This window comes from Trichoderma virens (genome assembly GCF_000170995.1).
Source record: "Trichoderma virens Gv29-8 chromosome Unknown TRIVIscaffold_6, whole genome shotgun sequence".
NCBI lineage: Eukaryota > Fungi > Ascomycota > Sordariomycetes > Hypocreales > Hypocreaceae > Trichoderma > Trichoderma virens.
Window position 1 is genome coordinate 3296211 of NW_014013743.1, and position 25827 is coordinate 3322037.

Here is a 25827-nt window from a genome sequence, read left to right on the forward strand (position 1 = left end):
GTAGTCGTATATATTTTGCTGTTCAGGGACTGCGTTTCTATTCTTCCCTGAGTTGAACACCAGATAAGTGCCAGTTTGTCCACTCTCCTTCCGGCCTAGAAGAGCCCGATGCTGAATTTTATCTCAGGCATGGTCATCAATTTCTGTTTTCTTGACTGGCGGTCCCACAACTCATAAAATTTCCAAGCGGAGTTTGGATCTCTTCGAACCCACGCCAAGTCAACGAGAACAAACGCGGAGGTCCTGCCTCTCTAGTCGAATGAGTTATGCTTTCCGTGCGCCATACACAACTCATACTGGGGCACTATTATGCTCCCCCACCAAATAATGGATTCCGACCATTTCCCGCGAGTCTGTAGTGTCCTACTATGTGCTCCTTACAGTGGCAACTGCCTGTTAGCCTAATTCCAGGCAGAAGGTTGCGGGGTAGAATGGCTGGATTCAAGTCTGCTAGCCCGGACAGGATACTGATGGAGCCCAGATTGCCTGAGGGTTGGCTGTACTACGTCCGTGTTACGTCCCCTTTGCTCGAGCTGGCTTGGAAAATATAAAGTGACACGGCTTCCCCAAGTACCCTAGAGAGAGGGGACATGAACGATCGAATGGCTTGAACCGACTGTATTATTTACTGTAGCTACGCGATAACACTGAGCCAACCTGTGCGCGCAACATGCTCAAACACATCATACTACCCCGAGAGTCATCGGTGCTTGCAGTTGTTGAATATGCGGCTGCGTTTCTTACAATTGTGATCGCTGGCAAGTTCATATTCAGAAATCCAAGACTAGGTTTCAATGATGTCTAATGCTAGGCCGCATCTTCAGGTATCTGTTGGACATATCGTCACAGGGCATTCTGGACACCACCCTCAGCCAACTCGGAGTGGGTTTCTGGTCCAAAAGGAAAGCTCCTACGCGGTAATGTCGAGGAGCTTGAAACGCACGGCGCTGCGAGCTGCAAAGCTTGGTATTCTCTTTATACTCGATACGGACCCGCTTTTGAGATGACAATACCCTTCTTCCGTCTTCACATTATTAACCATCCAACATATCTCGAGCATATCCAAAAGCATAATAGCAATGGCTATATTCGTGGTGCATTTGCACGTCATGTTTTCGATGGGCTACATAGATCTGGTATTTTTGTAGTTGATGGTGAAGAATGGTACTTCCAGCGCAAGGCGGCAACTCGAGCGTTTACCAAACGAAACTTTGAAACTCACATTACGCAGTCTGTTCATCATTGGCTTGATATTCTTATGGGCCTTTTGTCCAACCTTGCTAACAAGCAGGTGGAATTTGATTTTCAAAAGCTGATGGGACGTCTTATGTTTTGTCTATTCCTCAGGCTTGCTTTCCATGAGGAAGAGCTTGCCCGAGATATTCTCTCAGATGACCCAAAAGTTTTGGACTCTATGCCGGATTATATTGAAGCATTGGACCAGGCTACCATTCGTACGCTATTTCTATTCCTTCTTGAGGCTTCTCGGTTATCTGACGTAGTCATACGGCAGTGTTTGACCGAAGAAGACGCGACCCTCTGTGGAAAATTACCGAGAAACTGTCGGGTGATGACAAGATTACCAAGAGAGCTGTGGATCTCTTCTACGTGCAGATAGAGAAACTTATTGAGAAACGCCTCATTGCGATGGAGAATGGTTACCAACCTAATCCAGACTTGGGAGTTGACTTGCTTGACCTCTTCCTGCAGTCGACAACAAATAAGTACAAACTGAGCGGAATGGTGTTTGCATTCCTATCGGCTGGCCGTGAGTCACTGGAGCTTAAAAGCTGAGAGCTTTTTTATCTACTAACAATTTATCGTCTGCCATAGGTGATACAACTGCGTATGGCATCTCCTGGTTAATGAAAGAGATCTACCACCAAGACAATAAGCATCTTGACGCCATTAAGAAGATCCGATTAGAGGCTAGGGAGCTTCATGTTGATGGCAACTACCTCACGTATGAGGATGCACCGGTAATGGCACCACCAATTGAACCAAACTACTGATACAAAGTACTGACATTTGACCTTGAAGAAGATGAGATTTATGAACGCCATGTGGAACGAAACATCTCGCCTTGATACTGTTTCTCCGGCCGGGCAAATGGAAGCCGCAGGAGATGATATTCTGCCTGCAATTCCCGAGCTTGGTATTCCACCTCGTCACGTAAAAAAGTAAGCCATTGGCTTTTACTTGTGATAGCAGTGATGTTCGCTAATAGAAAGTAGAGGTGATATCGTTAGCTACCAAAATTACGTGCTTGCCCGAATGCCTGAAGTCTGGGGGAAAGACGCCGCTGTTTTTAACCCGTACCGATGGTTTAAAGAAGATGGACAAAGTATCTCCTATAGCCCGTTCAGTAGGTTATCCCCTCCACTAAATGCAACGATAGTGTTTTCGGTGAACAACTGATGCTTGACGCTTAGAGTACCATTCCTGGAATGCCGGGCCGCGCAGCTGCCTCGGGCGCGCTTTAGCTACCTATGAGGCCATTGCTATCAGCACGGCCATTATTCAAAGGTTTGACGTGATATTATCGGATGACAGTAAGGTGTATGAGCCGCTTGCTGCTATGAACATGGTAAGACCTCTTTTATCCCGATTTCAGGAATATCTATAATGACAACAAGCGCTTACATAGGGCATCAAGGATGGTGTTCCCATGAAACTGAAGAGGAGAGCAACTGAAGCATAACAAATATCTGAAAGTAAGCAGAAAGGAAGGTTAATTTCTTCACCAATCTTCAAGTGCATTGCTACAATCTCTCGGATCGATGACTATCCTCAAGGAGTGAGATTATCCTCAAAATACGATAAAATGAATTGTTTATTATATACAGCTGGCTGGATCGCGAACTTAAGGAACTAGTTCTACGTCTTGTTATCTGGTTAAATACCGTGTTATAAATTGGCTTTTTTTCCTGGCTGGTGTTCTTCGCTCAAGTAAAGGTAAATTATTCACAGCTCAGTCACAATATATCCTAAATTAAGTATAGGCATGGCTTTTTTTCCTTAAACACAACAGACTGAAACGGACATTTATTTATTTATAGCAGTATTTTGGTTAAGTTTAAGTCCTACAGTTAAGTAGTTACAATAGGATTTATTGCCCTTGCAAGTGAGGCTTGATAGTGCTGTAGTACACTGATGTGTTAAGGAATAAAATTGGCTTTAGTACCTATTCTAAAGAATATAAGCCAGCGACAAAGTCCCCCAGGCGATTGACCTCTGCCTCAGACTGGTGCTTGTGCTCTGGGTCAAGCCGCTCTATCACATCCTCACACCACTTTGCATTTGCCTCCTGTCCCATCCAACGAGCCTCTGCAGCTGCGTCTCGTCCCTCGCAATTTTTTGCCATAAGTAACACTAACGCAGGTCCAAAGTCTTCATCATCAATACGGTCAGTTAGGTCTTCCACAGGTGTGTGTCCATATCTGTCATCTCCTGGTAGGAAATCGTTTTGTGCAAATCGATACACAGCTCGTACAATGTCAATATCAGGCTGTCGTACCGCTAAATGTAAAGCCGTATTCCCTGCCTTATTTCTCTTTGTAGCAAAGCAATAGCGTTGAACCCTTTTTGGCCAGTCTGGACAACGACTCCATACGTGGGTAGTAATTTTTTTAATCACAGCGAGACGTCCATTTGCGGCCGCCACGTGTAAGATAGTGTCGCCAGTATTTTCATTGATGGTAGCGTCTAGTGATGCTAAGGATCCAAGGTGGTAAACCAGGCCCAGCATTGTTAGTGCATTCTCAACATCAGCTGCGTCCCCCTCTTCGGCAGCTTTCTGTGCTTTGGCAATCCAATCAGAGATAGGGGCGGGCATGATACCAGGAGATATAAGCAGACGGGAGCGAAATGGATTCAAACAGGGCAAAATTACCCATTCACTTAGAGGTGATTCGCTGCTTGCAAAATTCCTTTGGAAAGGTGGAAATCGAGCCCATGAGGTCATGCTCCAACCCCTCTCATTAGCACTAGCGACGCAGTGCGAAGACTCCTCATGACTAGTGTTTACTAGGTAGGGAATACAACCGTCGGCTTACACCACCAGGACTGGCCCGTTATCATCCATAAATATGCCTGTACCGTAATTATCCGGGCAGAGCCATTCTTTGTAACGCGCACGTTGGCGTCGCTATAACAGCTATGAGTGCCAATTACTGCATGATTGCTACGGGCTACATATGTCAGATTCATAATGATGGTAGCTATCTTTACTTAGTATCTCTTGCTACACTACGTCGGTTCCAACCTGCCAGAAAAGCGATCCTACGCTACTATTAAGCATGTGCTTCTTGTGGATGAAGACGTGAGGTAGGTAAGTGGCAATTGATCCAGCGCTTTATGTATTGCTTCCATGTTCCTGATAACTTCTTATTTCTATACTCTTTCTCGTCTTCGTGGCGCCCTTGGGGTGACCGGCGGCTGTACGGTGGCAGGGTGAAGCGCTTCAATCTCAGAAGAAGAGGATCACCAATGACAAAGGCTGAGATGCGGTAAGTGATTCTCTTTAGGCGAAAATGAATAGTGGAAACCAGACATTGGCAGAGTGACCCTATTGGAACCCGAAGAATCGATTGGTATAATACCCAATATGAGCATGCTAGCTCCAGGGTAGGCCTCCTTTCCTGAAATACTTCGTGCCCTTGGACCTTGCGACTCAACATCACAGTGAGTAAACTGCCCCGTATAAGCGTAGGCCTCCATGCCGCTTATTCGATGGAATTCTTGAGTCGGTTGTGTAGCGCCGTAATGCTCAGGCGTGCTAGTTACTGCTCTTTAGGAATACGAATTTTGATACATTTGATAATGATGTTTAAGCAAGCCGCCTATCTGCTTTTGGGAATCTTTCATTCGTACTTATTGCAGCAGTGGTGACCTTAGCGTAAGTCGGCCTTCTTCCAGGGGCGCCGGTGCATTATAGCGGGCCATGGTCATCTCTTCCGTCACCAATCATATCGCACAGTTTGTGGAAACAAGAACCTGATCCAATCTTGGCTTCGCTTATCCCATTTTGTCCCTGATTTCATGGTCCCTGATCCCATCTTGTCTTCGCCCATGTTCCCTAATGGTAACACTAAGACAAACTTGTGAAGGGCGATAGGCAGCGTTACATGCCGCTGGGAGAATCAGCCTAAAAGACTTATAGCTTTGCGGACAGGGATGCGCTAGTGTCTTCCAGAGGCATCCTATACGAGTAAGTACAGGTAGTGGATCAGACCTCAAGAGGCGCACACGTTGGCCGCAGAAGTGAAGGTTAGATTTAAAACGTCTTAGATGTAGAATAAGATTAATGGGACAAATGTTAGTATGAATGAGGTCCCTGACTGCGCCATTCGCTCTATATACGGAACCTGGGCGAGAAATACTTTATTGGGTATGTAGCTCCATTAGGAATATCCTGTTTTTCTGTAGACAAAACACGCTTAGAAATCTCGCTCACATTCTTTGGGCGGGCGGTGTCTATTCTTCAGGCCTTTCCCAAGTTTGATGGAAGCGACAGAGCTTGCCTTCAACAAATTCTTCTACTGAGTCCTTTACAAGTATTTGCCCTGGCGGCTGCCATAATGTCAGTTCCCTTAGAGAGTAGGGAAAGACGCGCAATGTGTAGAGTAGGTGTGAAGAAAATAGCTCATTTCATCCCAACATGCTTGAATAGATAACGGTTCAGTAATAGATGCTTCAACCCATGCCAATGCAGGTGTTTGACGTGACAAGGTTCTCCATGATAGGCAAAATTTAGTATCTCCTTGGCACTTTTGTCAGATAACTGCACTTTTGTAAACCTATTACAGGCCCCATAGTGCTAGGCATGTTATCTATACAGTAGCTACCCTATGCACTAGCGGCGCTACCAGTGCGCCAAAGACAGATTTTCATTTACTGTATAGTGGACAAAGAGTAAATCTCTGCTGCTTTCGATATCAAAACAAAATGTAGTCGACAGGCAAGCAAGCTATACAAGCAAGTAGGCCACTTATTTTTAATTTAACTATATTTTAGCTATATAATCGCCTCTGGACTAAGGTAAAGAGGAGACTTTTGACTATTATTAATACAAGCTAATATTATATATATTCAAAGAATAGTGTCCTCCGTAAATTCAATGTTCGCTCCGGCGTGATAGGGAGAGTAAGCAAGACATTATCATAAACTTCAAGGGGAATTGGATATCTGTGGAGTCTTGAACATTACCTTCGATCGGTATTGAGTTTGCCCCGGGTTATCTCCCACAGTCCATTTCGGGTGCCAATGGTACGAGTCCCTCCGCACTTAAATCGGCTAAGAGACAGCCGAGTTGGATATCGCCAAGACCCTATGATATGTAATCGTTAATCCATTTTTGGAAGGCATTTAGTGCATGCAGGACTCTAGGTACAGTATCAAAGAAATATCCCGATAGTTATGGGTCTGTTTTTTCCAACCAAATTTATTTTAGCCAACGTGGAAATAGAAGTAATACAGACCCCTCTTTGACCTGATTGATATTTTATAATAGATGGTGTTTTTCTAGTCATTGCTATAAATCCAATCATTAGCCTAATCTTTTGCTTATTGGCATAATGGTATGACGGTCCGCCACGCTCTTATATGCAGGTACTAAACAATTGTACTTCGTAGCTGGAACAGAAGGAAACGCTCGGATTTGAGGCATTTACAAGCACCTACTTCCAAGCGGTCAACCAACTTCCGTGGAATGTACTGAATGGTTTCCCGGAAGTCAAAATAAGGGGACAGGGGCGTCTCGAGTCATCTGACTGGTCGATTCGAACTTCCCTTTTAGCATTAGACATGCTTCAATTCCTTGTGATCACATCTCTTGGTCACAGTTTTCCACGCTTGGGAATATTGGGCGAGCACCAAAATGGCTTAGAGAGCGCAAGTTTTTGGACGCTTACGGATAGGCTACACGCGGGTTTCTTGGGATTTGGTGAACTCGACGAGGAATGGAACTGATAGTTTGGGTCGGCGTATATGCTAGAATATTGTGTGCGGGTCATACCCCAACGTCACCGCACGTTTCTCGGAGATCCAGGAACGTTCCGCTTACTTTGGGTGTCGACCGGGTTTGGTCGCTATATACACACTCATCTGAGATTCTTGTTATGTATAAGTATCAAGTGTTTGTCCTATATAAATGGAAATCTCGACAGCAATACTATAGAAAAGAGCTGACCTTGAGATCGTCTCTGATCTGAGGTTACATCCTCTTGTTCCTTTGCTGCGTGTTCCAACATGCGTGTATCAAACCTTTTGCCGATTCTGACGGCTGCTGCCGGTGGATTTGTTGCTGAAGCCTCCTTGTTGAGACGTGACGATTCCATTGCCAGCAACGACACTTCATCTGCCCCCATTCCCAACCGCTATATCGTGGAGTTTGCAGAGGTCAGTTGTGTACCATGGGAAACGTTCTCTCCCCCATTGTATATGTGCTTATGATTATGATCAGGGCGTCAATCCTCAACAGGCGGCTAGTGATCTTGTGAATGCCGGGGCTACTGTGCTCAAAATCTTTGACTCGGATGTCTTCAGTGGCGCATCAGTTATATCGGATACGCATAATCTGGACACGTTACAGTCGCTTGCACCAGTCCTTCGATCATGGCACTCTAAGAAGATTAAAATCACAGCCCCTATTGCAGCGCCTCAGACATTTGGTCCTGCTGCGGCAGGTGCCGGCTTCTCTGTCCACCACATGACTGGTGTGGACAAGCTTCACGAAGCCGGCATTTTAGGAAAGGGTGCTAAAGTGGCTGTTGTCGATACCGGTGTTTGGTATCCACACCCTGCAGTAGGAGAATCTTTTATTTTCTGATGATACGAGACCCATAAGCTCACACTTCAACAGCTCGGGGGCGGTTTTGGACATGGCTTTAAAGTTGCTGGAGGATATGATCTTGTTGGCACTTGTACGTATTCAAAATCTTCTTAGGGGTATGGAACACCTACTTATAGTCCCTAGGGTGGGGTTATAACACTTCGGACAAGTTGCCGAAGCCAGATCCGCTAGATGGCCTTGGACATGGAACTCACGTCTCGGGAATCATTGCTGGACAGGCCGGCAGGTTAGTCAACTGGCCCAAAGCTATTGGTGGGTGTCTTATAACTAATTCAACTCAGTTATGTCGGAGTAGCACCTGAGGCTTCTTTGTATGTTTACAAAGTTTTCGGCGATTATGCAGACTACACCGAAACCGACACACTTATTGATGCCTTCCTGATGGCGTACAGAGATGGGGTATGTTGAACCCTACAATCCTGCCTGGCAGCCATGGCATTTTTTTCTTTGTCCCTTCTCTTCTGTTCTTTTTTTTTTTTTTTTGGTCCTAATAAAAATATGCCACGCTTTTTAGGCCGATATCATCACCTCATCTGTTGGCGGCCAATCTGGCTTCTCGGATGATCCATGGGCGGTGACAGCTTCTCGTCTCGCGGAACAAGGCGTAGTAGTCACTATTGCCAATGGCAACGACGGTGCCAATGGCCCTTTTAGCGAGAGCAATGGCTCGAACGGTGAGTATGTTCTCGCCGTGGCTTCTGTCAATGCCGATGTGATTGCAGAGGCCGCTTTCGAGGCTACCTTCGGAGACAATACTTCAAAGAAGATCACCGTCCCATACCAAGCGTCAGACTTCTGGGACTCGACTGCATATAACGGATGGCCCATTGTTCCATTTAATACTAATGCTTCTGCCCCAACTGATGCTTGCCATGCATTCAACGACGGCTGGAATCTCAACTATACAAATTCCATCGTCCTCGTCACCGATGGTGCATGCAGCTGGCAGACGAAACTGTCTGTTCTTAACGCTTTACATAATTATACATTGCCTATCCTGATATACACTTCTCAGTATCCCGTTAGCGCATTTTTCAACGGCTCTGGAGATAGTACAGTCGGCTATATCCCTCTCGATGCGGGTGAGGCCATCATGAAGGCTCTTCGGACTGGTGTAAAAGTGACAGCAGACTTCAAGAATACTGTCGAGTATCTTAAATTTCTGCCGAGCCCGGCTTTTTCTAGTGGTGGAAGGCCCAGCTATTTCAGCAGCATCGGCCCTACAAATGATTTAGCACTCAAGCCGGACATCGCAGCACCCGGTGAAGACATTTTCTCGACGTGGCTTGACGATAGCTGGGCGATTCTAAGTGGTACTTCCATGGCTACTCCCTACATTGCTGGTGTTGCGGCGCTCTATATAGGGAAGTACGGAGGTAGAAAGGTCCATGGCCCTGGGTTTGCCAAAGACTTGTCCATGCGAATCATTGCGTCTGGAAAGTCGCTTGACTGGCTCGCTGATCCATTGAATCCTGGCAATTCTGACTTCCGAGCTCCTGTTTTCCAGGTTGGCACTGGACTTGTGAATGCATCTAAAATTCTGAATTACCAAACGAGCCTGTCATTCTCAAAGTTCATGCTCAATGACACGCACAACTTCGAACGGTACCACAGCGTCGACATCACGAACAACAGCCCGCATCCAATTACTTATACCTTTTCCTTCGAAGCTAGCGGCGCAATAGATACGATGGTACCCAGCCAGGACCCCTCGGGAAAGCCTGTGGTTGGAGTCTACACTCAAGTCTTTGCTGCTCCCTACGCTGCCATCCCGTCTGTTTCGCTACCTCGCGGTACATTTACCGTTCAGCCAGGCAAGACAAAAACAGCCAATATCAACTTTATGTATCCCTCCGGCTTGAACGCAAATAACTTGCCGTTGTACAGTGGCAAGATCATCATCGCGGGGAGTAACGGGGAGTCGCTCGCAGTGCCATATATGGGTGTCGGTGCGAATGTTCATAAAGACCTAGATTCGGTTTTCTACTACGGCAATGGACTTCCTGTCATCACATCTGGGTTACGAGGAACACCAATCGGAGACTCTCCTAGCTGGAGCTTCAATGTCAACCCTTTCGCCAAGTCCTATCCCACTTTCCGCCTTGCCTTCAACTTTGACACAACTGAGTTTCGCTGGGACGTATTTGACTCAACATGGAAAGAGAAAGATTGGACGTATCCGCCTGTCGTCGGTAAGAAGGGCTACGTTGGAGCCGCGTCACTGTGGTTGAATGGAATTCCACTTCTCATTCCTAACACGAGCCTCGTCACTGCAACACCATTTACAGACATACCAAGAAGTATCGGTGGTTCAGATGCGTGGCTTTGGTTCGGTAAGCTCGCGAATGGATCTCAGTTAACACCAGGAACGTACTCGATGAGGTTGGCGGCGCTACGCCCATTCAGCACCAATCCACAAAACTCAGACAACTGGGACATATTCACTACGCCGCAATTCCAAGTTACTCCTCCTCCCACCTAGGATAATTTAGATACTTAGCTTCCTTGTCCTTCGAGTATACCTTTATAGGAAATGTTGACATGTAATCAGCTAGAAAGCGTCCTTTCCTTCAAGTTTGCGCACGTCGAGGATGCTACTCCTGACTTCTCTATCCAGCTTCTTGTATTCCGTAGAGGGTATACTCTATACCTTGCCGAGGGTCTCCAAAATATATTATCACTAGAGTAATAAACGTATCTCAAGTTGCATTTTTGCCAGTGGTACCACCAATCCTATTGGTTGCACTTATACGCCTTGACTCCTGGGCTAGTAATGGAAGGTTGGGTCATGGCCAATCAATGGCCAAATGCTCCATCCATTTGTGCTGGATCTATTGGAGCGCGGAGAATTATGGATGAAATGTAGCAGCTAGTATTATAACTAAGTGAATCAGTTTAATTATTACAGCCGACTTGTTTCACCGAACTTTATGTTGGATTCAACTATGTTTCATACGGTATGAGAGCAATCGTCATAGTAAGATTAGCTATTGCCAACATGAATTGGTTGTATTCCACTAGTTACACCACTCTAATAGACCTCTGAAATTTTACCCCCATCCTCCGTTTCAATATAAGCGTCTTGGGGACCAGAATATTCGTGCTTTCCACCAGAGGTGCCCCGGTGGCGAGGATTTCGCAATCTTAGGACCAAAATTCGAATGGATAAGCCAGAAGACCAGAATAGAATCCACCATATATGGCTGTCATCAGCGCAACGATTGGCAAAGCGATTTCGACTGGCCGATAACTGGATTCCTCGACGACCCGGCCGATTTTGACCCTTCCTTTGGGTAGAGCCTGCTGCCGACTCGGAGTAGAGAAGATGTAATCGTCCCAATTCACGATGGATGTCAACTTTTGATACTCTACAGCAGTCCCATACCAATTATTGGTGATGACGCCGTTGGCATTCTTATACCAACTACTGCACCCTGGGTCTGCGAAAGAAGTCTTCGTAAGCCGTTCCTGGACATCCGCGTTGTATGATACGAGACGTTCCTGTTTGGGTTGCATTGATAAACTCGCACCTTTCTTGCGTGCATTTAAGATCGGGGAAATGAGGGTGTTGATATATCGTGACTGGGCCTCAATCATCAAGATGATGGAATTATGACCTAAATTCGTGTTTGGTCCGTAAAGCATGGCGAAATTGGGAAGATTCTCAACTGTCATGCCCAGATAGGCACGAGCGGCACCTTGTTTGCTCCAGAGCTCATCCACACTGCTCCCAGTTGCGCTGAATATCTTCATAGGAAACATGAATTGAGTAGTGCGGAAGCCGGTAGCAAACACCACAAGGTCAAACTCATATTCAGTTTCTGTGGTTTTCATTCCGTCGGTAGTAAACCTTTCGATCCGGCTTGTCTCGAGTCTCACATGAGGTTGATTCATTGCAACGTAGAAATCGTCCGAGAGCAGAACCCTCTTGCAGCCTGGCGTATAGTCTGGAGTCAAGGCTGCCCTCAGCTTTTCGTTCTCTGGAATCTGTCGCTTCATCATGTCGAGACAGCTATCCCGAGCATAGTCGTTGAGAGCCGAATCTGCAATTATGAAACCATGGAATTTCTCTCGGAAATCCATGAGCATTCTGCGGTATTGCCGCCGGATGGGTGGCAAATAGCGATATATCGACTGCATCAGAGGACTGATGGGCCTGTCCAATCGTGGAGTGACCCAATTCGCGCTGCGTTGGAAGACAACGACGGATGCAGCAGACTTGGCAAGCTCGGGGATTACCTGAATGGCCGAAGCACCGTTTCCGATGACGGCTATTCTTTTGCCAGTGAAGTCATAGTTTGTATCCCATCGGGCCGTATGCATTGTCCTGCCCGCAAAGGAGTCCATACCGTCTATGTCGGGGTAATACGGGTAGTTAAGCTGCCCTATCGCCGAGACCAGAAAGTCCGATGAGAGGGTATAAGTTTGTGTATACTCGGCGTCTTTCCCACCTATGACTTTGACTTTCGTGTTCCACTGATTGGCTTTGCCATCCCATCTGGCTTCTTCCACAAGACTGTTGAAGCGGATATGGCGGAATAAATTCCACTTCTCTGCAACGCCAACTAAGTAGTCATGAATCTCCTTATGCCCCGGATACATGGTGCTCCAGTTTGGATTGGGTTCGAAGGAGTACGAGTACAAGTGACTCCAGACTTTGGCGTGGGGAGAAAATATTAGCGAATATGTTGGGTGGGAAAGCGAAGATGGAGGCTGCGGAACGCAGGACGGGTCGAGCGGCTCATGAACAGCCCTCAGACCCAACGAAATACTAGACCAGCTTTGGGGGAGACATACTATCACAACAACACCCAGGATACTGGTTGTCACTCCATGTTCCACCAACACGAGAACCCTTCTCGAGAATAACGAAGTTGCGGCTATGATTTCGTCTGATCATATCGATGGCAACGCACATCCCTACCAGTGATCAGATATAAGCTCAAAATTTGGCACATATTAAAAAGACGCTACCTGATATCCCTGCACCAATGATAACCACTGCTGGCTCATCCCTGGTCAGATTTGTATCCATCTTGTCGGCAGAGCTCTTAAGTGGCAGCGAAAGTGCCAGTTGTCCGGTGGGTCGATTTTGAGGAAGTAGACAGCTACAAGAGAATGGCAAGAGTAAAACTTCCTTCGTATTATTTTAAGGCGGATTTAAGATTACCAGATAGCGCTTCTTGAGGGCAAGTTTTATATGATAAATGAGGTAGTATCGATACTTGTAGTTGGCCATCGGTATCTGTAACTTGCGACACTAAGCGAATGTGCGACTCGCGCCTTGCTTGCTTAGATCCCGAGAAGAAACAGTCATGGAACAAACAAGATGCGAGATGTAAAAGCTGCTCGTTCGAGCACCTCACATCGTTCACATAGATCAACACTAGAGCATGTATGGGGTCACCGGGGCCCGCCAGACCCGTCCGATGCGGAGATTTGGCCGGGGAAGAAGTGGCGCGCCGCTATTGGTGGCTCGTTGTACATCAACTAGCACTATAGTGTCCTGTGCGACTCGCACCCCCATGGTAGCGTGGTAACCGTCGCATCGATAACCATTAAACCCCTTGCTAGCCTCAGTTTCGACAAAGGAGGATGATCGAGAACGGCCCTGTAGGCTCCAGGAAACATCGTGACCTGCGATAAGTCGAATGTGACTCTCGAGGCACAGCTACATAAGTCAAGCCAGGAACGTGTTACGCACTCAGTTGAAACTCCCCATATACATCAGGCATCTAGCAAGATACAAAAGGGTAATACTCAAAAACTAATGGCTAATTCAACCCCACTCCCCACTCGTCTTGCTCCTCCGCCTGACGGACAGCCCTTTTCTACGGCACAATGGACGACATTGCTCTCTATCATGGATACAGTTGTACCGTCTGTCGGGAAGATTACTTCGCACAGGCTTGGTGACGACCAGTCTCGACAATTGGTTACGGAGGTCGAATATTCGGCCTTGGAGAACCATGTATTAGAGAGAGTCACGGATGCCCCGCGCGGACATGACCTCGAGGCCTATCTCGAAGAAAGGCCTAGCAGCAACAAAGATTTTAACGAGCTTCTCCTAAGGACTCTAGTTGTATATTCACCACCAAGCATGCAAGCCAGTCTCAAAGCTGTGCTGTCTACATTGAAGTAAGTTGCTGAAAACGACTGATACTCGTGCCTACCCCTTCTACACTACATGTGTAGAGCTGCAATATATAGCAGTACATAGATGATAGATCCCCAGCCGAAGAGCGAATTTTCACTAGCTTCACTGCAGGGGATCAATCACTCAGGGCAAATGAAGATGGAACTGAATCATTCCCACTCCCACCTTCGCTTTTCTTCCAGTTACAATTCCTCCAGCCATGTCGAGGCTTCGTATTTGATGAGCCAGCAACGGAATGCTAATATTACCAAACCGCAGTACAAGAGCAGGCAGCCTAGTCCTGACAGGCTCCATCACCCCCTTCTATCTACAATCTATCGCAAACCGAACAAGTATCCTTAACGCATGGCGTACATCCCGGTTCGCTTCGCTCCAAGTATTATTCAAACAAATGACTCTCCTCGGGAAAAACACGTGGATTAAGACATCACCTACGGTGTACAGGATGATAGGATACCCGGAGGTTCCACCAGACCACCAGCCTGGAAATCAATACGAATTCCAGTTCTTACAGCTTCCACCTGGATCAGATACGGCCAACATAACCACAGAAATTCTCATCATAGGCAGTGGTTGTGGTGCCGGCGTCTGTGCTAAGAACTTGGCTGAGTCGGGGCACAGTGTGTTGGTCGTGGATAAGAGCTATCACTTCACCTCTTCTTACTTCCCAATGTCCGAGTCAACAGGCTTCCAGCAACTGTTCGAAAACGGCGGCACGATACAGAGTGACGACGGGAGCATAGCTGTCATGGCTGGCGCTACGTGGGGGGGCGGAGGAACGATCAATTGGAGCGTGAGCCTTCAGACGCAAGATTTTGTGAGAAAGGAGTGGGCTGAGGAAAAAGGCTTGGAGTTCTTTACTTCCGAAAAGTTCCAGGAGTCTCTGGATCGAGTATGTGAGAGAATGGGGGTGACGGCGGACGGCCTGCGCCACAACCATGGCAACCGGGTTCTCATGGAAGCCTCGCGTCGTTTGGGGGCTCATGTGAAGGCAGCTCCGCAGAATATTGCCGGAGGTGACCATCTCTGTGGGCGCTGCACGCTTGGATGTGCCAGTGCAGAGAAACAAGGACCCGCCATCACCTGGTTACCCGACGCTGCCAAAGCTGGGGCAACCTTTATGGAAGGACTGCAGGTTGATCATCTTTTGTTTGACGACAGCAAGAGTCAGAAAACAGTGATTGGCGCCAAAGGAGTATGGACTAGTAACCCACAAAGCGGAAAGGACAAGGTAACGAGGGAAGTCGTCATACATGCGAAGAAGGTAATCGTGTCCTGTGGTTCACTCTGGAGTCCTATTGTTCTGCTCAATAGCAACCTGAAGGTATGAGTATTGCGCCTTGGAGTAGTTCTCGCTTGTCGCTAACGCTTATATTTCTTAGAACAAGCATATCGGCCAAAACCTCCACCTCCACCCTGTCAATTTTGTTACCGCCGTCCACAAATCAGATGTTCGACCCTGGGAAGGCCCCATTTTGACTGTTGTTGACAGCTCTTTGGAAAACCTTGACGGCCACGGTCATGGCACGAAGCTCGAAGCAAGCTGCATGCTTCCGTCACTGGCGCTGTCCTTCCTGAATTGGAGCACAGGGCTGGACTTTAAAGCCCAAGTTCTAAAATACAGACACTCGAACAGCTATATATCTCTCACACGAGACCGAGATCCGGGTTGCGTATATAGGGATCCCCAGACCGGAAAGCCGAGGATTCGATATACGCCAAGCAACTTTGACAGAAGACACACGATGGAGGGTGTAATTGCATTAGCGACACGGAATTTCATTTGTGGTGCAGAAGAAATCCACGTTGGATTTCCTGGTGTGCAGCCCTTTGTGCGAAATCCGGATCCCAGCTTCCCGCTCTCCTTCGAATCCCAGTCTCCTTCCCCCGCCCAAGGTGAAGAAGATGTCAACGTGCGGTTTTCTGCTTGGCTTTCCAAAGTGAAGAGTGCCGGAAATGCCCCCCCAGCGGCGACATTTGCTTCAGCACATCAGATGGGCACGAACCGCATGTCAAGCAAACCCAGCCTGGGTGTGGTGGATGTAAAGGGAAGGGTCTGGGGGACAGAGGGGTTGTATGTTGCTGATGCGAGTGTCCTCCCAAGCGCCAGTGGCGTGAATCCCATGGTCACAACCATGGCAATTTGCGATTGGATAAGCAGGGAGATGGTCCATGACTTGAAAAGGAAACAGAGGTTGGCGGCTACAAAGTTGTGAGCTTGTTAATGGTGAGGGGAGGACCGCCATCAAGGAATCCTGAGAGAATGGAATGCCACGAAACAAATCGTGCAGTCGGATTGGCAAAAACCTGGCCAGTGCGTGATCTAATTCGGTAGGATAATTATGAGAAGGCATGGCGTTTGAAATAGCTGGATCATAGTTCCCTTAGGTTCCCGTACTTCTCCTCTCCTTGAGGCCGAGTAGTTCCTAGTCTAGGTGGTAACAAGACTCATCTCAATCGACCCCACATCGCTTACAATGTATACTATAAGCCTCAAGAAATTCTGAATACTAGTACAACATGCAACACTCCACTGATGGCCTGCGGCGAAATTAGCACTGTATGGTCAATCGTTGTGGGTCGAGAGAGCTGCTCATCCGCTGCAGTCTAGAAATGGTTTCAAGAGCGGTTGAAGGGGAGACTCGCCCACATCAATTTAATAAAGTGTAACTCGGACCGCTGAATGAAGCTAATTTGCAAGAACTTTGGCCTGATATCTCTGGCGATACGACCAAGTCAGGAGCGAAGTCCTCGGCTTGACCAAAACCGATCTCGGTGGCGCCATTGCGGAGATCCACGTCTTGCATTCTGCTCTGTGTTCCAAGGGGATTCTCAATAGCCTCGAGGCAACAAGTTTCGGCAACACTGATATCATCTACAAAATCTGGGAACAGTGCAAAGAATTGCTTCTCCATTTGCCACATGGTGAGCTCTTGTAGGCGCTTCTCGAATAAAGCCGAGAAGCGGAAATATCCCGTCGAAAGGTCGATACCGTATATATCCTCGAAAGGGAAAGGCCATAGGAAGCGAAAGTGCCCTGAAAAGCATTCCCAAAATTCATCAGTTAGCTGAAAGTCTGACGAGAGGACAAGCCGCTCTCTCATTCCAGGCCTATATTATGAAAGTTTCTCAGCGGCATGTTTGACCACCATAAAAGACGGCTAGATGGGGTAAATCAACAGCAGGCATCGTTTGGTGACGTACCAGGCGAAGAAGTCTGCAATTTCATCATGACAAAACATCCGTTGGGTTGGCCTACCATGCTCGGAATAAGCAGATGACAAGATTAGAGACAACTACGGGATTCGCATACCTAGGTCTGTACCAGGAGGGCAGTTGGTCTACCTTTGTGCAGCCTCCCTTAAACTTAGAACAGTCAATTATGAAGTCGAAAAAAGGCTCTCAATGAGAACGACTTGTACTCACTAGCAGCATTTGATGAATCGTCTGGAGCATAACCAACCGAGTGATCGGACTGGCACCTCGAAAAAGCAAAGTATCGATGAAGCGCAAGAGCTTCCAGATTGGACAGAGAGTCTCCACCTCGCTCCACCCTTGCGTGACGGCCCGTATCAAGAGGTGTTGATTTAGTTTGGCATCGACACATACTTCAGCCTTGCGACCTTGCTGGACGTGCGCCAACATTTGAGTGGTTGAATGTAGCGCGCTTGTGGTCAGTAACGCTGGAATTAGGGGAGATCCCAAGACTGGCTGAGGTGAAGATTGAAAGATACAAGGTTGAACACCGCTGGTCAAGCCACCAGTGTGATCGGATGTGTGTTCGGTAAAGAGAGTCGATTCGTCTTGTGGGTTTTGAAGGCTGTCTCGGCTGGAGGTATTGTGTTCGCCAAGCCATCTCCTGCCTGCCGGCAATATGTCCACAGAACACTGGGATAGGACAAAGCTGTCCGATTCCACCGTGCTGTTGTTGTACATCTGGTGCTCAGAATTGTGGCCGAAAGAGTGTGCAGAAGCTAACCCTATCGAGATCCCAAGTCAGAGTCGGAGGCAAATGATATGGAAAAGTGTCAGAAGGGGAAGCAAAACCATCCATCACAATCTGGGCATGCTTACCCGTGTGATTCCGCGGCGAGTTGGAAAGCTCATGTTGTTGCACAAGCAAATCTGCCTTATCGGATCGATCATCTGACTCGCCTGCGACAGCGAGTCGGAGCTTGGCTTCTAGGTCAGCAACGCGGTTCACCATTGCCAGTCTGTGCTGCCGGCTCCTGATTCGGTCGAGCTCTCGTTTCCTCGCACGCTGAGACTCGGTGAGGCGGCGTCCAGACGACCATGTGCGGCCAGCCAAGGCGCGCTGGCCTCCCTTTCCCTTCAGACATACATCCTGCTCTGGCGAGCTCATTGCGTAGATTTCAAGGCAGGCCAGGCTTGGTTGACGAGAGAAAGGGTCCCGTTTGTTGTTAGGTTACGAAGATGTAGCCGCGGATAGGCGTTGGATAGGCGTTGGGTGGGATCGAGATGCAGAGCGGGGATATTCTGGGGTAGGGTCACCTATTAGCAAAGTCTGGGGAGAATGTGGGGAGCGGGCGGGGGGATCAAGATGCCACCCCGGCAGATCAATTTCTATCCAGATGGCAATATTCTCCAGGGGCGGCACCAGTCACCCGATTGGCTCGAGAAGTTGCTCAAGAGTTTGCTTTGGGACTCATTCGATGCAAGAAAGTGACCATCTCGGCCTTCTCTATCACTCTGCGCCAACGAGCCAAACCATACCAATCTCAAGTTACCGTTTGTTAAGGTCTCCTCGACCATAGTTAGCCAATACTTTCGTAATGCACTGTAGTCCCTGACTATAGCTGGGGGTAGGATGTTTTGCGCTCATGTGGCGACAACGCCTTGTTACTACTAGGGGCGAGCCCTAGACCGAGCTTTCCCGCGGCCTAGAAAGCGGATCATAGCCTTTGGCGACCAATAACCTGCCACGTCGAGCTCAAGTAATAGTTCAAACAAACGTACAAGCAGCTGGTTGCAAGCTCCTCTCTCAGCGACATCATACTAGAGTGTTACGAACAATATCATAATAGGCTACCTAAAATTTACACATACTATACCACGGGATTGGTGCGTCATGAGCCGATTCGGAAGAAGACAATTTCTCGGGTGTAAGGAAGCACATTCCTAAGATTAACTAAAGCCACGTGACCAAATCATGATAGATCTGGTGGTCTGAGGCCATCAGGCATTGCTGAAGGAGGACAGATATAAGGGCAGCGTAGCTCTTTGTTGCCTCGGATCTACAATCGATATTTCGACGATCAATCTAAGCCTCAGTCTCGTGCTAAGTTACTACTAATTAGGTATTTCGTTACGGAACTATCTCTACTGCAGCGGACGAACGGAGGTCAATGGTTTGTATCTGTATCTACCAAGGTGCTACCTATAGGGAGTCCTCACATGTCGTATGCAAAATCACCAACGGAGGTTTGACTCTTGGTAACCCGTCCGCGGACAGCGACCGGCAAGGCATGTGCAAGCGGTGGCGGGGGCGACAAGGATGAGGTGCGAGTCGCACATCCTAGCCCCCCGCTAGATATCCCTGCCAGATGTAGATGTTGATTTCCGATTCGTTGGGGCAAGTTCTATTACTAAGAGGAAAACATGGATCAATTCGCTGGGCTAACCAAAACAAGCGAGAAGTGCAGCATTTTGTATGCTTCGCACCGTCTGCTGGTTGTGGCTTGCAACGCGTGGCTTGCCGAGGTAATTATCACCAACCATCGCTTAACTCCTGGGCAATTGTTGAATCTGGGCAGGCTGTTGGACTTGTGTGCGCTTGGAACTAGGAATTTGAAACTCTGTCGCCAGCCATTAGATGTGCGTACCCATGTGCTTGTATGAATGAGCACCGCTTGTCTCGTTTCTCCCCAATGACTCTACATTTCTTCGCATCATAGGCTAGTAGGGACAGAGATTGTATAGACGTACTCTGAATCTGTAGTAGCAAAGTCGCCGCATGGCATTCATCCTCACTATTTGTGGTTTTCTCGCGCAAACATCTCCCAGTGGGCAATAAGCGTGTCGCATCAGCACTGCATTCATTCTTCTGTCTCTTCAGCCCTCTCTTCCAAAACTTGCAATGATCCAGTCCGCCATCAGTTTCGCTTGCTCTCCCCTGACCTCAATCCCGAATTGGAGATCCAGACTCGGCATATCGTGAGCCTCTCCTTCTGCAATCAAGACAGTCACTCTGTCGGTACCCAGTGCACCGGTCAATTTCCGCGAAAATTGATCAATACTATCAACCAAGACCTCATCCTTCCCAGCGAGCACCAATACTCTCTCGGCCATCAAATCTCTCCAGTGTTCATCTGGTGCTGCGAGGGGTGCATTGTACAATTCCACGTTGTCGGTATGCGGTGATGGAGTTCCCATAAAAGCTTCGCCCCAGCGTTTCAGTGTCGTAATGGACAAGAGATCCTTACGTGCGTTTTTCGTACAGGAAGCATCTTTGAAATCGAACGACACCCAGGGCGATACAAGGACTACGCCGCGTAGCTTGCTCTCAAGCTTTAATGGAGGGATGGCTGGAGAGGGGTGGGCGACCGAGAGATGAGAGAGCACCCCCAACGCTAGATTCCCACCTGCTGAGTCTCCCGTCAGGATGATATCCTCGGGAGCCTTGTTCAGGACCTCAACGACGTATCGCACAAGTGCGACTGCCTGCTCTAGTTGCCGTGGATATCGTACTGTTGGACTTAGGTCATAGGAAAGGAAGAGTATCCCCACCGGCTGGGCAGAAGTGCTGACAAGTTTCTGCAGCCTGAACATGTAATCTACCATAAATTCGCTTGCTGGCAGCACATATCCACCCCCTAGAAACGTCAGCCTTCCATTCAGAGGCCAAGGTTGATCATGAAATGAAAGATTGGCGTTTCCCACCATGCAAATTGATAATGACCTTGCTTGCGGAGCTGGGGCCAATCCAGTGGGCTTGAGTACCATCGCTGAGTTCTACGCTGTTAGGGGCCGTCTGGTAGCGCTTGCAAAGCTGGAGATAGACATCATCTGTAGGCGGGCTGATAAAGCTGTAGTGAACAGGCAGCATTAGAACTTATACGTCAAGACATGCTATATATAGAGAACACTAACTGTGTTTGCTGGATAGATAGAAAGTCTGTAATTGCGCGTATCTTGCTGTATTGGATGTGACGAAAGAGGGTCGAAGCTAACGTGTGCTTCCGCCGGAAGAGGTCTGAAAGCAAGTTTAAAATTAAGTGCGTCACTGTCACGATCTCAGCATGATCCTTATGTGCTTGATACGGGCCAACCAACGCAGGATCCCAAGTTTCGGGATGATTGCCAATTTCTCGAGAACAGACATCTGACTCAACGATGCCCGCTGCGATAGAGAAGACGAGGATACCATGTTGCCTGCCCTGAAGTCTGGGGCTCCTGGGCTACGACTGGGTTCGTTACACCAAATTTGATTGGGTCTGGTGGATAACAAGAGGTGGTAACAGTACACCGACGGACCGAAGCGAGACGGGTATCATATGTAGCCACCAATAAATTCCTCTTAACAGTGGTTTTTGGATGTAGAAGTATAATGAGGAAAGCTTTCCCTTCTCTTGTACAGTTTACTACGTCAAGAGACTATTTACGCAACTTGTTGTCCGACCGGACAAGTATTTCCAACATGTGAAGCCAGAGCGGTCCCTAGCGAGCTGAGTGCGAGTCGCACATCCGCGGATCTGTGTGTGGAACTCGTTAGTGCTGTAACGACCCACGAACCTCAGGGCCAGCCCAAGAGTTTCATCCATGGGCGGTCCGGGAACTTTCTGCAATCGATCGCGGGGAGTCTGATGGACAAAAAGTCTAACAGAGAGAACTCTGCGGTCCAACGGAAGCATGCCGAGGAGCATTTTGACCGCACAGAGCAGCACTAAATACTTGTAATCTCGCCTCTTATCGCTATTTCACAGCTTTTACTAGTACATGTAAGCTTTTTACACCTTGGCTTCGCGTTGCTAGATGAATTTAGAACATCATCCACGTTAACCTGCCGACCGCGCCAGCCTTAAACAGTTTGTGCGTCTAGGATTTTGACATGCCAATCACACATTTCCGTGAATTCATTCACTAGATCAATAGTGGCTAGATCACGCGCAGCGACGGCGGATAATTGCTTCCATTCGGATAATTGCTTCCATTCGGAAGACTTCTTTTATTCATTCTTGGCAGTTATACAAATTTAGTAGCAACGGTTACTTTATGAAACGCTTCTGCAACATATTCTACATTGTGTTCTGTCACTAAGTGAAAATTAGCATCGGGTAGACGGAATTAGAAGGAAACTCGAATACGAACAGCCTGTTATAGATATTCTTCCCGATGGTAGAAGATATATGTGATACCTCTCTTTCAGTGTTTGGATTTGATCCGGCTGCAAGCCTGTCATCGAGAACATTCCAATCTGCAAATGTCTCAGCGACTTTATGTAACGTCTCATACTGAATGTCTAGAAATTTTCTTACATCTGTTAATATATGCTCCCAAGCACCTGGTGTTTGACGTTTCAAGAGCGCATCCACCAGTCTTTTTCGCATTGACTTCATACGATGACTCATGTGGAGCAAATCGTTTTGCCATTGTTGCTTTAAGTTTGTGTCTCCAAGTACTTTTGCCACAATCTTGGCCCCGTTGATAGGAGCAGTTGTTATTTCAGCGCGAGATAATCGTGAAAGCATATTGGTGGCCTTGGACCTAGCGATCTCGGTTCGGCATACAACATGAAGTACGCCCACACGCTCGCCATACAGACCGAAATTCTTGGAGAACGATTGTGCCACGAGCATTTCTAGAGACGTGTTATGGAAGAAGTGCCGTACGGACCAAGCATCTTCTGCCAAATCTCCGGTAGCAAAGCCCTGGCTACACTTGTATTAGCCCAGATCTTCTTTCAAACTTCATAATATCACTAACTAGGCAACGTCAAAAAAAGGAACAAGTTTCTTCTCTTCGCAGACATCAGCAACTGCCTTCCACTGATCCTTCGTCAGATCGAGTCCGGTAGGATTGTGTGCGCAACCATGCAATATCACAATGTCACCCTCTCTGGCCTTCAAGTTGAGGGTCGATATGGTGCCTTCGAAATCGATAATGAATGACTGCTTATCGAAGTACGGATATGTTTGTCGCTCAATTCCGCTGTCCACTAGCTGCCAAATTTCTTGATGATTTATCCACGAGGGATCTGAGATCCAGACAGTTCGAGGGCAGCGAGCCTTGGCCAGAAACAAGGCGCCAAGGTGATTTGCTCCAGTGCCTGCGATAGTCTGGATGGAGGCAATGGTTGCGGTATCTTCGCATGTTGCATCGAATACGAGACGTTGTGCGCTATGGATGAGTGCTTCATGACCGAGGATAGGTGCATGTTCGTGATCCGCAGTCGAGTCATTCAGGAGATCTTGTTTGGCCTGCATAAAGTAAGTAAAGGTAGCAATTTCCAAGCAGTCATAGTCAAGGCTACCTTCTCTACAGACGGCAGAATCCATGGCCTTGCATCTTCGTCTCGGTAAAATCCAGGGCTAAGATCAACTTTCAAGGGGAAAGTATCTGCCTTGTATGCCTCAATCAAGGCAAAAGCGGCATCAGTTGCCGCCTCGGGGAGATTAGCAAAGAGCGACATGGTTAAGTTATTCAAAGCAGTTTTGTATGAAAGAGATAGAGTCATCAACAGAAGTCTCATATAGGACTGTACATTATATGATGACCTCAGTAGGCCAGTTTTGACCCCTAATTTGTATATTCATCCGCTCAATAGTCCATCTCGCCGAATTTAGTTTCGGCCGCATGACAATTTCACCGACCTGTGTGTCCGGAGGTGGATATAGTTCGGCGAATAGAGTTTAATGGCCTAGATGCGATGTAGTACCACAATTACCATTACTTTTTCCCCGAATAGGATCATATAGTCTAATCAATAAGACTCTTGCCATCCCTCACTCCAAGCTATTGCCACGTACGGCCTTTTCTCTCTATAAACCCCCTCTTCCCTGTCAGTCAATTGGGCCATTTCCCTGGAATAATTTCCTCATCCTCCTTCTCTTGTTTATTATCTGGATACTCCTTCATTCGCCGCATTCGATACGATGAGTCAATCTAGCACTTTGGACAGACTTTCAGCTCTCGACACTAATACAGTGTCTGATGCCTTGGACTTTCTCAACCTCAAAGGCGCCACCTACGGCCTACTCCCACTCTGGAACTGTCCCAAAATTGTGGGACGGGCCAGCACAATAAAAGTTGGCCCCAAAACTGATACGACTCCCACAGTCCATCTACTCACTCCAGTCATTGATGCGGTAGAAACGGACGATCGTGTTCTTGTCATTTCTGGAGGAATAGACGGCGTTTCATGCTGGGGCGATATTCTTTCCAATGCCTCGAAAGAGAAACACATCCGCGGAACCATCATCGATGGTATGAGTCGTGACATCGACGGCAGCCGCGAGGTCGGTTACCCAGTTTATGGGCGCGGCGTGACTATGATAAGCGCACGCAATCGAGTGGTACAAGTCGAGTCTGGCAAGCCGCTGGAGATGCGAGGCGTCACTGTCCACCAAGACGACTTTGTAATCGCTGACACCTGTGGGACGGTGTTTGTCCCAGCCAAGCACATCGATAAGGTTCTGGAATTTGGTGAGCGGATCAAACGTCGCCAGGCTCATATGGTTCAGGCTGTTCTGTCAGGTCATCCAGTGTCAGAGGTGATGCACGATACACAATTTGAAGCCATACGCGAAGATAGTCTGTCTCAGACAAGTGTGGCATCCCTCAAGGGCAACCCCAAGAAATCCAGTGCCGGCGATCAAGAGTTGGTAGCGCTGTTCGCAGGTTTAGATACCCCTGGGGTCTCTGATGCGCTTGACAAACTTGGTATTCCCGGGCAGGTCTTCAATATCATGCCTTTGAGCAACTACAAAAAGGCTACTATAGGGCCGGCCTTCACTGTACGTTACGTACCGGCCAGTGATCCGCCAGGAAGTGTTGGTGATTTCATTGACGACGTTGCCGAAGGCGATGTTGTAGTCATCGATAACAATGGCCGCACGGATTGTACCGTTTGGGGCGATATTATGACACGGTGGGCCGGCTTGCGAGGCATTGCTGGAACTGTTATCGACGGCGTATGTCGCGACGTAACCCAGGTCATCGCCGATGATTATCCACTCTTTACTACTGGACGGTGGATGCGAACTGGCAAGGACAGGGTTCAAGTTGGAGGTATAAATGAGCCTATTGGCATTGGCAAGGTACGTGTTGAACCGCGCGATATCGTTGTTGCCGATTCAAATGGTGTCGTTGTTGTTCCGCGAGATAGAGCCCGTGAGGTAGCCGAAGTGGCTCAAAGGATCGAGAAGATTGAATCCAGTATCCAGGTAATGATTGCTGGAGGAGCCACAATAGCCGAAGCTCGAGAAAAGCTCGGTTATCACACGCTTCAGCGCAAGACATAAAGATTAGTGGTAAACCATTTTTAGAGTTGTGAAAATTGAGGAGATGTTATTAGCCAAGTTACAGTGTCGACTGTCACATTCTCTTATTTTACAAATGGAGATCAATTTCTACTATTAGGCAGTCAAAGACTAAAATATTTTATATGCATTATGCTAGACGTCGAGCGCGAATCTGTTCTTAAACTTTGAGTTCAACACGTTGGTCTATTGCTCTATGTCCCAAATGCTTAAGTAGCTGTCATTAAATGCTAATTGCCGTGACTACCTTGAAACTAATTTTGTATTAAATTCAGTACATGCAGCATGGATGCAAATTAATACGCCTGTTCATTACTATG

The 25827-nt window shown here is 47.7% G+C and overlaps 9 protein-coding genes across 9 annotated transcripts; 5 read left to right on the forward strand and 4 right to left on the reverse strand.

Annotated features, from left to right (window-relative positions):
- Positions 1 to 797: 797 nt before the first annotated feature.
- TRIVIDRAFT_60068 (uncharacterized protein) lies at positions 798 to 2701 on the forward strand (the record flags this gene model as incomplete). The annotated part of the gene is made up of 8 exons (XM_014101849.1): positions 798 to 882; positions 1149 to 1454; positions 1514 to 1768; positions 1834 to 1979; positions 2041 to 2180; positions 2235 to 2365; positions 2433 to 2587; positions 2648 to 2701. The coding sequence occupies 8 exons, from the start codon at positions 798 to 800 to the stop codon at positions 2699 to 2701; spliced, it is 1272 nt and encodes a 423-aa protein (XP_013957324.1).
- Positions 2702 to 4210: 1509 nt separating this feature from the next.
- Positions 4211 to 6039, forward strand: TRIVIDRAFT_60067 (uncharacterized protein; the record flags this gene model as incomplete). Its single annotated transcript, XM_014101850.1, has 9 exons — positions 4211 to 4216; positions 4351 to 4508; positions 4631 to 4683; positions 4834 to 4897; positions 5162 to 5209; positions 5322 to 5389; positions 5443 to 5581; positions 5808 to 5913; positions 6016 to 6039. Coding segments are annotated over 9 exons (666 nt in total), but the record flags the coding sequence as incomplete, so codon positions are not given.
- A 1209-nt stretch (positions 6040 to 7248) lies between these two features.
- TRIVIDRAFT_123209 (uncharacterized protein) lies at positions 7249 to 10322 on the forward strand (the record flags this gene model as incomplete). The annotated part of the gene is made up of 6 exons (XM_014101851.1): positions 7249 to 7398; positions 7463 to 7804; positions 7862 to 7922; positions 7976 to 8078; positions 8134 to 8251; positions 8367 to 10322. Coding segments are annotated over 6 exons (2730 nt in total), but the record flags the coding sequence as incomplete, so codon positions are not given.
- A 674-nt stretch (positions 10323 to 10996) lies between these two features.
- Positions 10997 to 12887, reverse strand: TRIVIDRAFT_149874 (uncharacterized protein; the record flags this gene model as incomplete). The annotated part of the gene is made up of 4 exons (XM_014101852.1): positions 10997 to 12286; positions 12317 to 12507; positions 12650 to 12772; positions 12827 to 12887. 4 exons carry the CDS (start codon positions 12885 to 12887, stop codon positions 10997 to 10999), a joined length of 1665 nt encoding a protein of 554 aa, XP_013957327.1.
- A 735-nt stretch (positions 12888 to 13622) lies between these two features.
- Positions 13623 to 16225, forward strand: TRIVIDRAFT_53801 (uncharacterized protein; the record flags this gene model as incomplete). The annotated part of the gene is made up of 3 exons (XM_014101853.1): positions 13623 to 13990; positions 14268 to 15333; positions 15392 to 16225. 3 exons carry the CDS (start codon positions 13623 to 13625, stop codon positions 16223 to 16225), a joined length of 2268 nt encoding a protein of 755 aa, XP_013957328.1.
- Positions 16226 to 16393: 168 nt separating this feature from the next.
- TRIVIDRAFT_209311 (uncharacterized protein) lies at positions 16394 to 18480 on the reverse strand (the record flags this gene model as incomplete). Its single annotated transcript, XM_014101854.1, has 7 exons — positions 16394 to 16435; positions 16486 to 16493; positions 16714 to 17120; positions 17214 to 17264; positions 17323 to 17375; positions 17436 to 17989; positions 18084 to 18480. 7 exons carry the CDS (start codon positions 18370 to 18372, stop codon positions 16394 to 16396), a joined length of 1404 nt encoding a protein of 467 aa, XP_013957329.1.
- Positions 18481 to 20081: 1601 nt separating this feature from the next.
- TRIVIDRAFT_28223 (uncharacterized protein) lies at positions 20082 to 21075 on the reverse strand (the record flags this gene model as incomplete). Its single annotated transcript, XM_014101855.1, has 2 exons — positions 20082 to 20842; positions 20910 to 21075. The coding sequence occupies 2 exons, from the start codon at positions 21073 to 21075 to the stop codon at positions 20082 to 20084; spliced, it is 927 nt and encodes a 308-aa protein (XP_013957330.1).
- A 1136-nt stretch (positions 21076 to 22211) lies between these two features.
- TRIVIDRAFT_28524 (uncharacterized protein) lies at positions 22212 to 23658 on the reverse strand (the record flags this gene model as incomplete). The annotated part of the gene is made up of 5 exons (XM_014101856.1): positions 22212 to 22282; positions 22338 to 22443; positions 22505 to 22901; positions 22953 to 23446; positions 23500 to 23658. The coding sequence occupies 5 exons, from the start codon at positions 23656 to 23658 to the stop codon at positions 22212 to 22214; spliced, it is 1227 nt and encodes a 408-aa protein (XP_013957331.1).
- A 463-nt stretch (positions 23659 to 24121) lies between these two features.
- TRIVIDRAFT_53800 (uncharacterized protein) lies at positions 24122 to 25489 on the forward strand (the record flags this gene model as incomplete). Its single annotated transcript, XM_014101857.1, has 1 exon — positions 24122 to 25489. The coding sequence occupies one exon, from the start codon at positions 24122 to 24124 to the stop codon at positions 25487 to 25489; it is 1368 nt and encodes a 455-aa protein (XP_013957332.1).
- Positions 25490 to 25827: the final 338 nt, after the last annotated feature.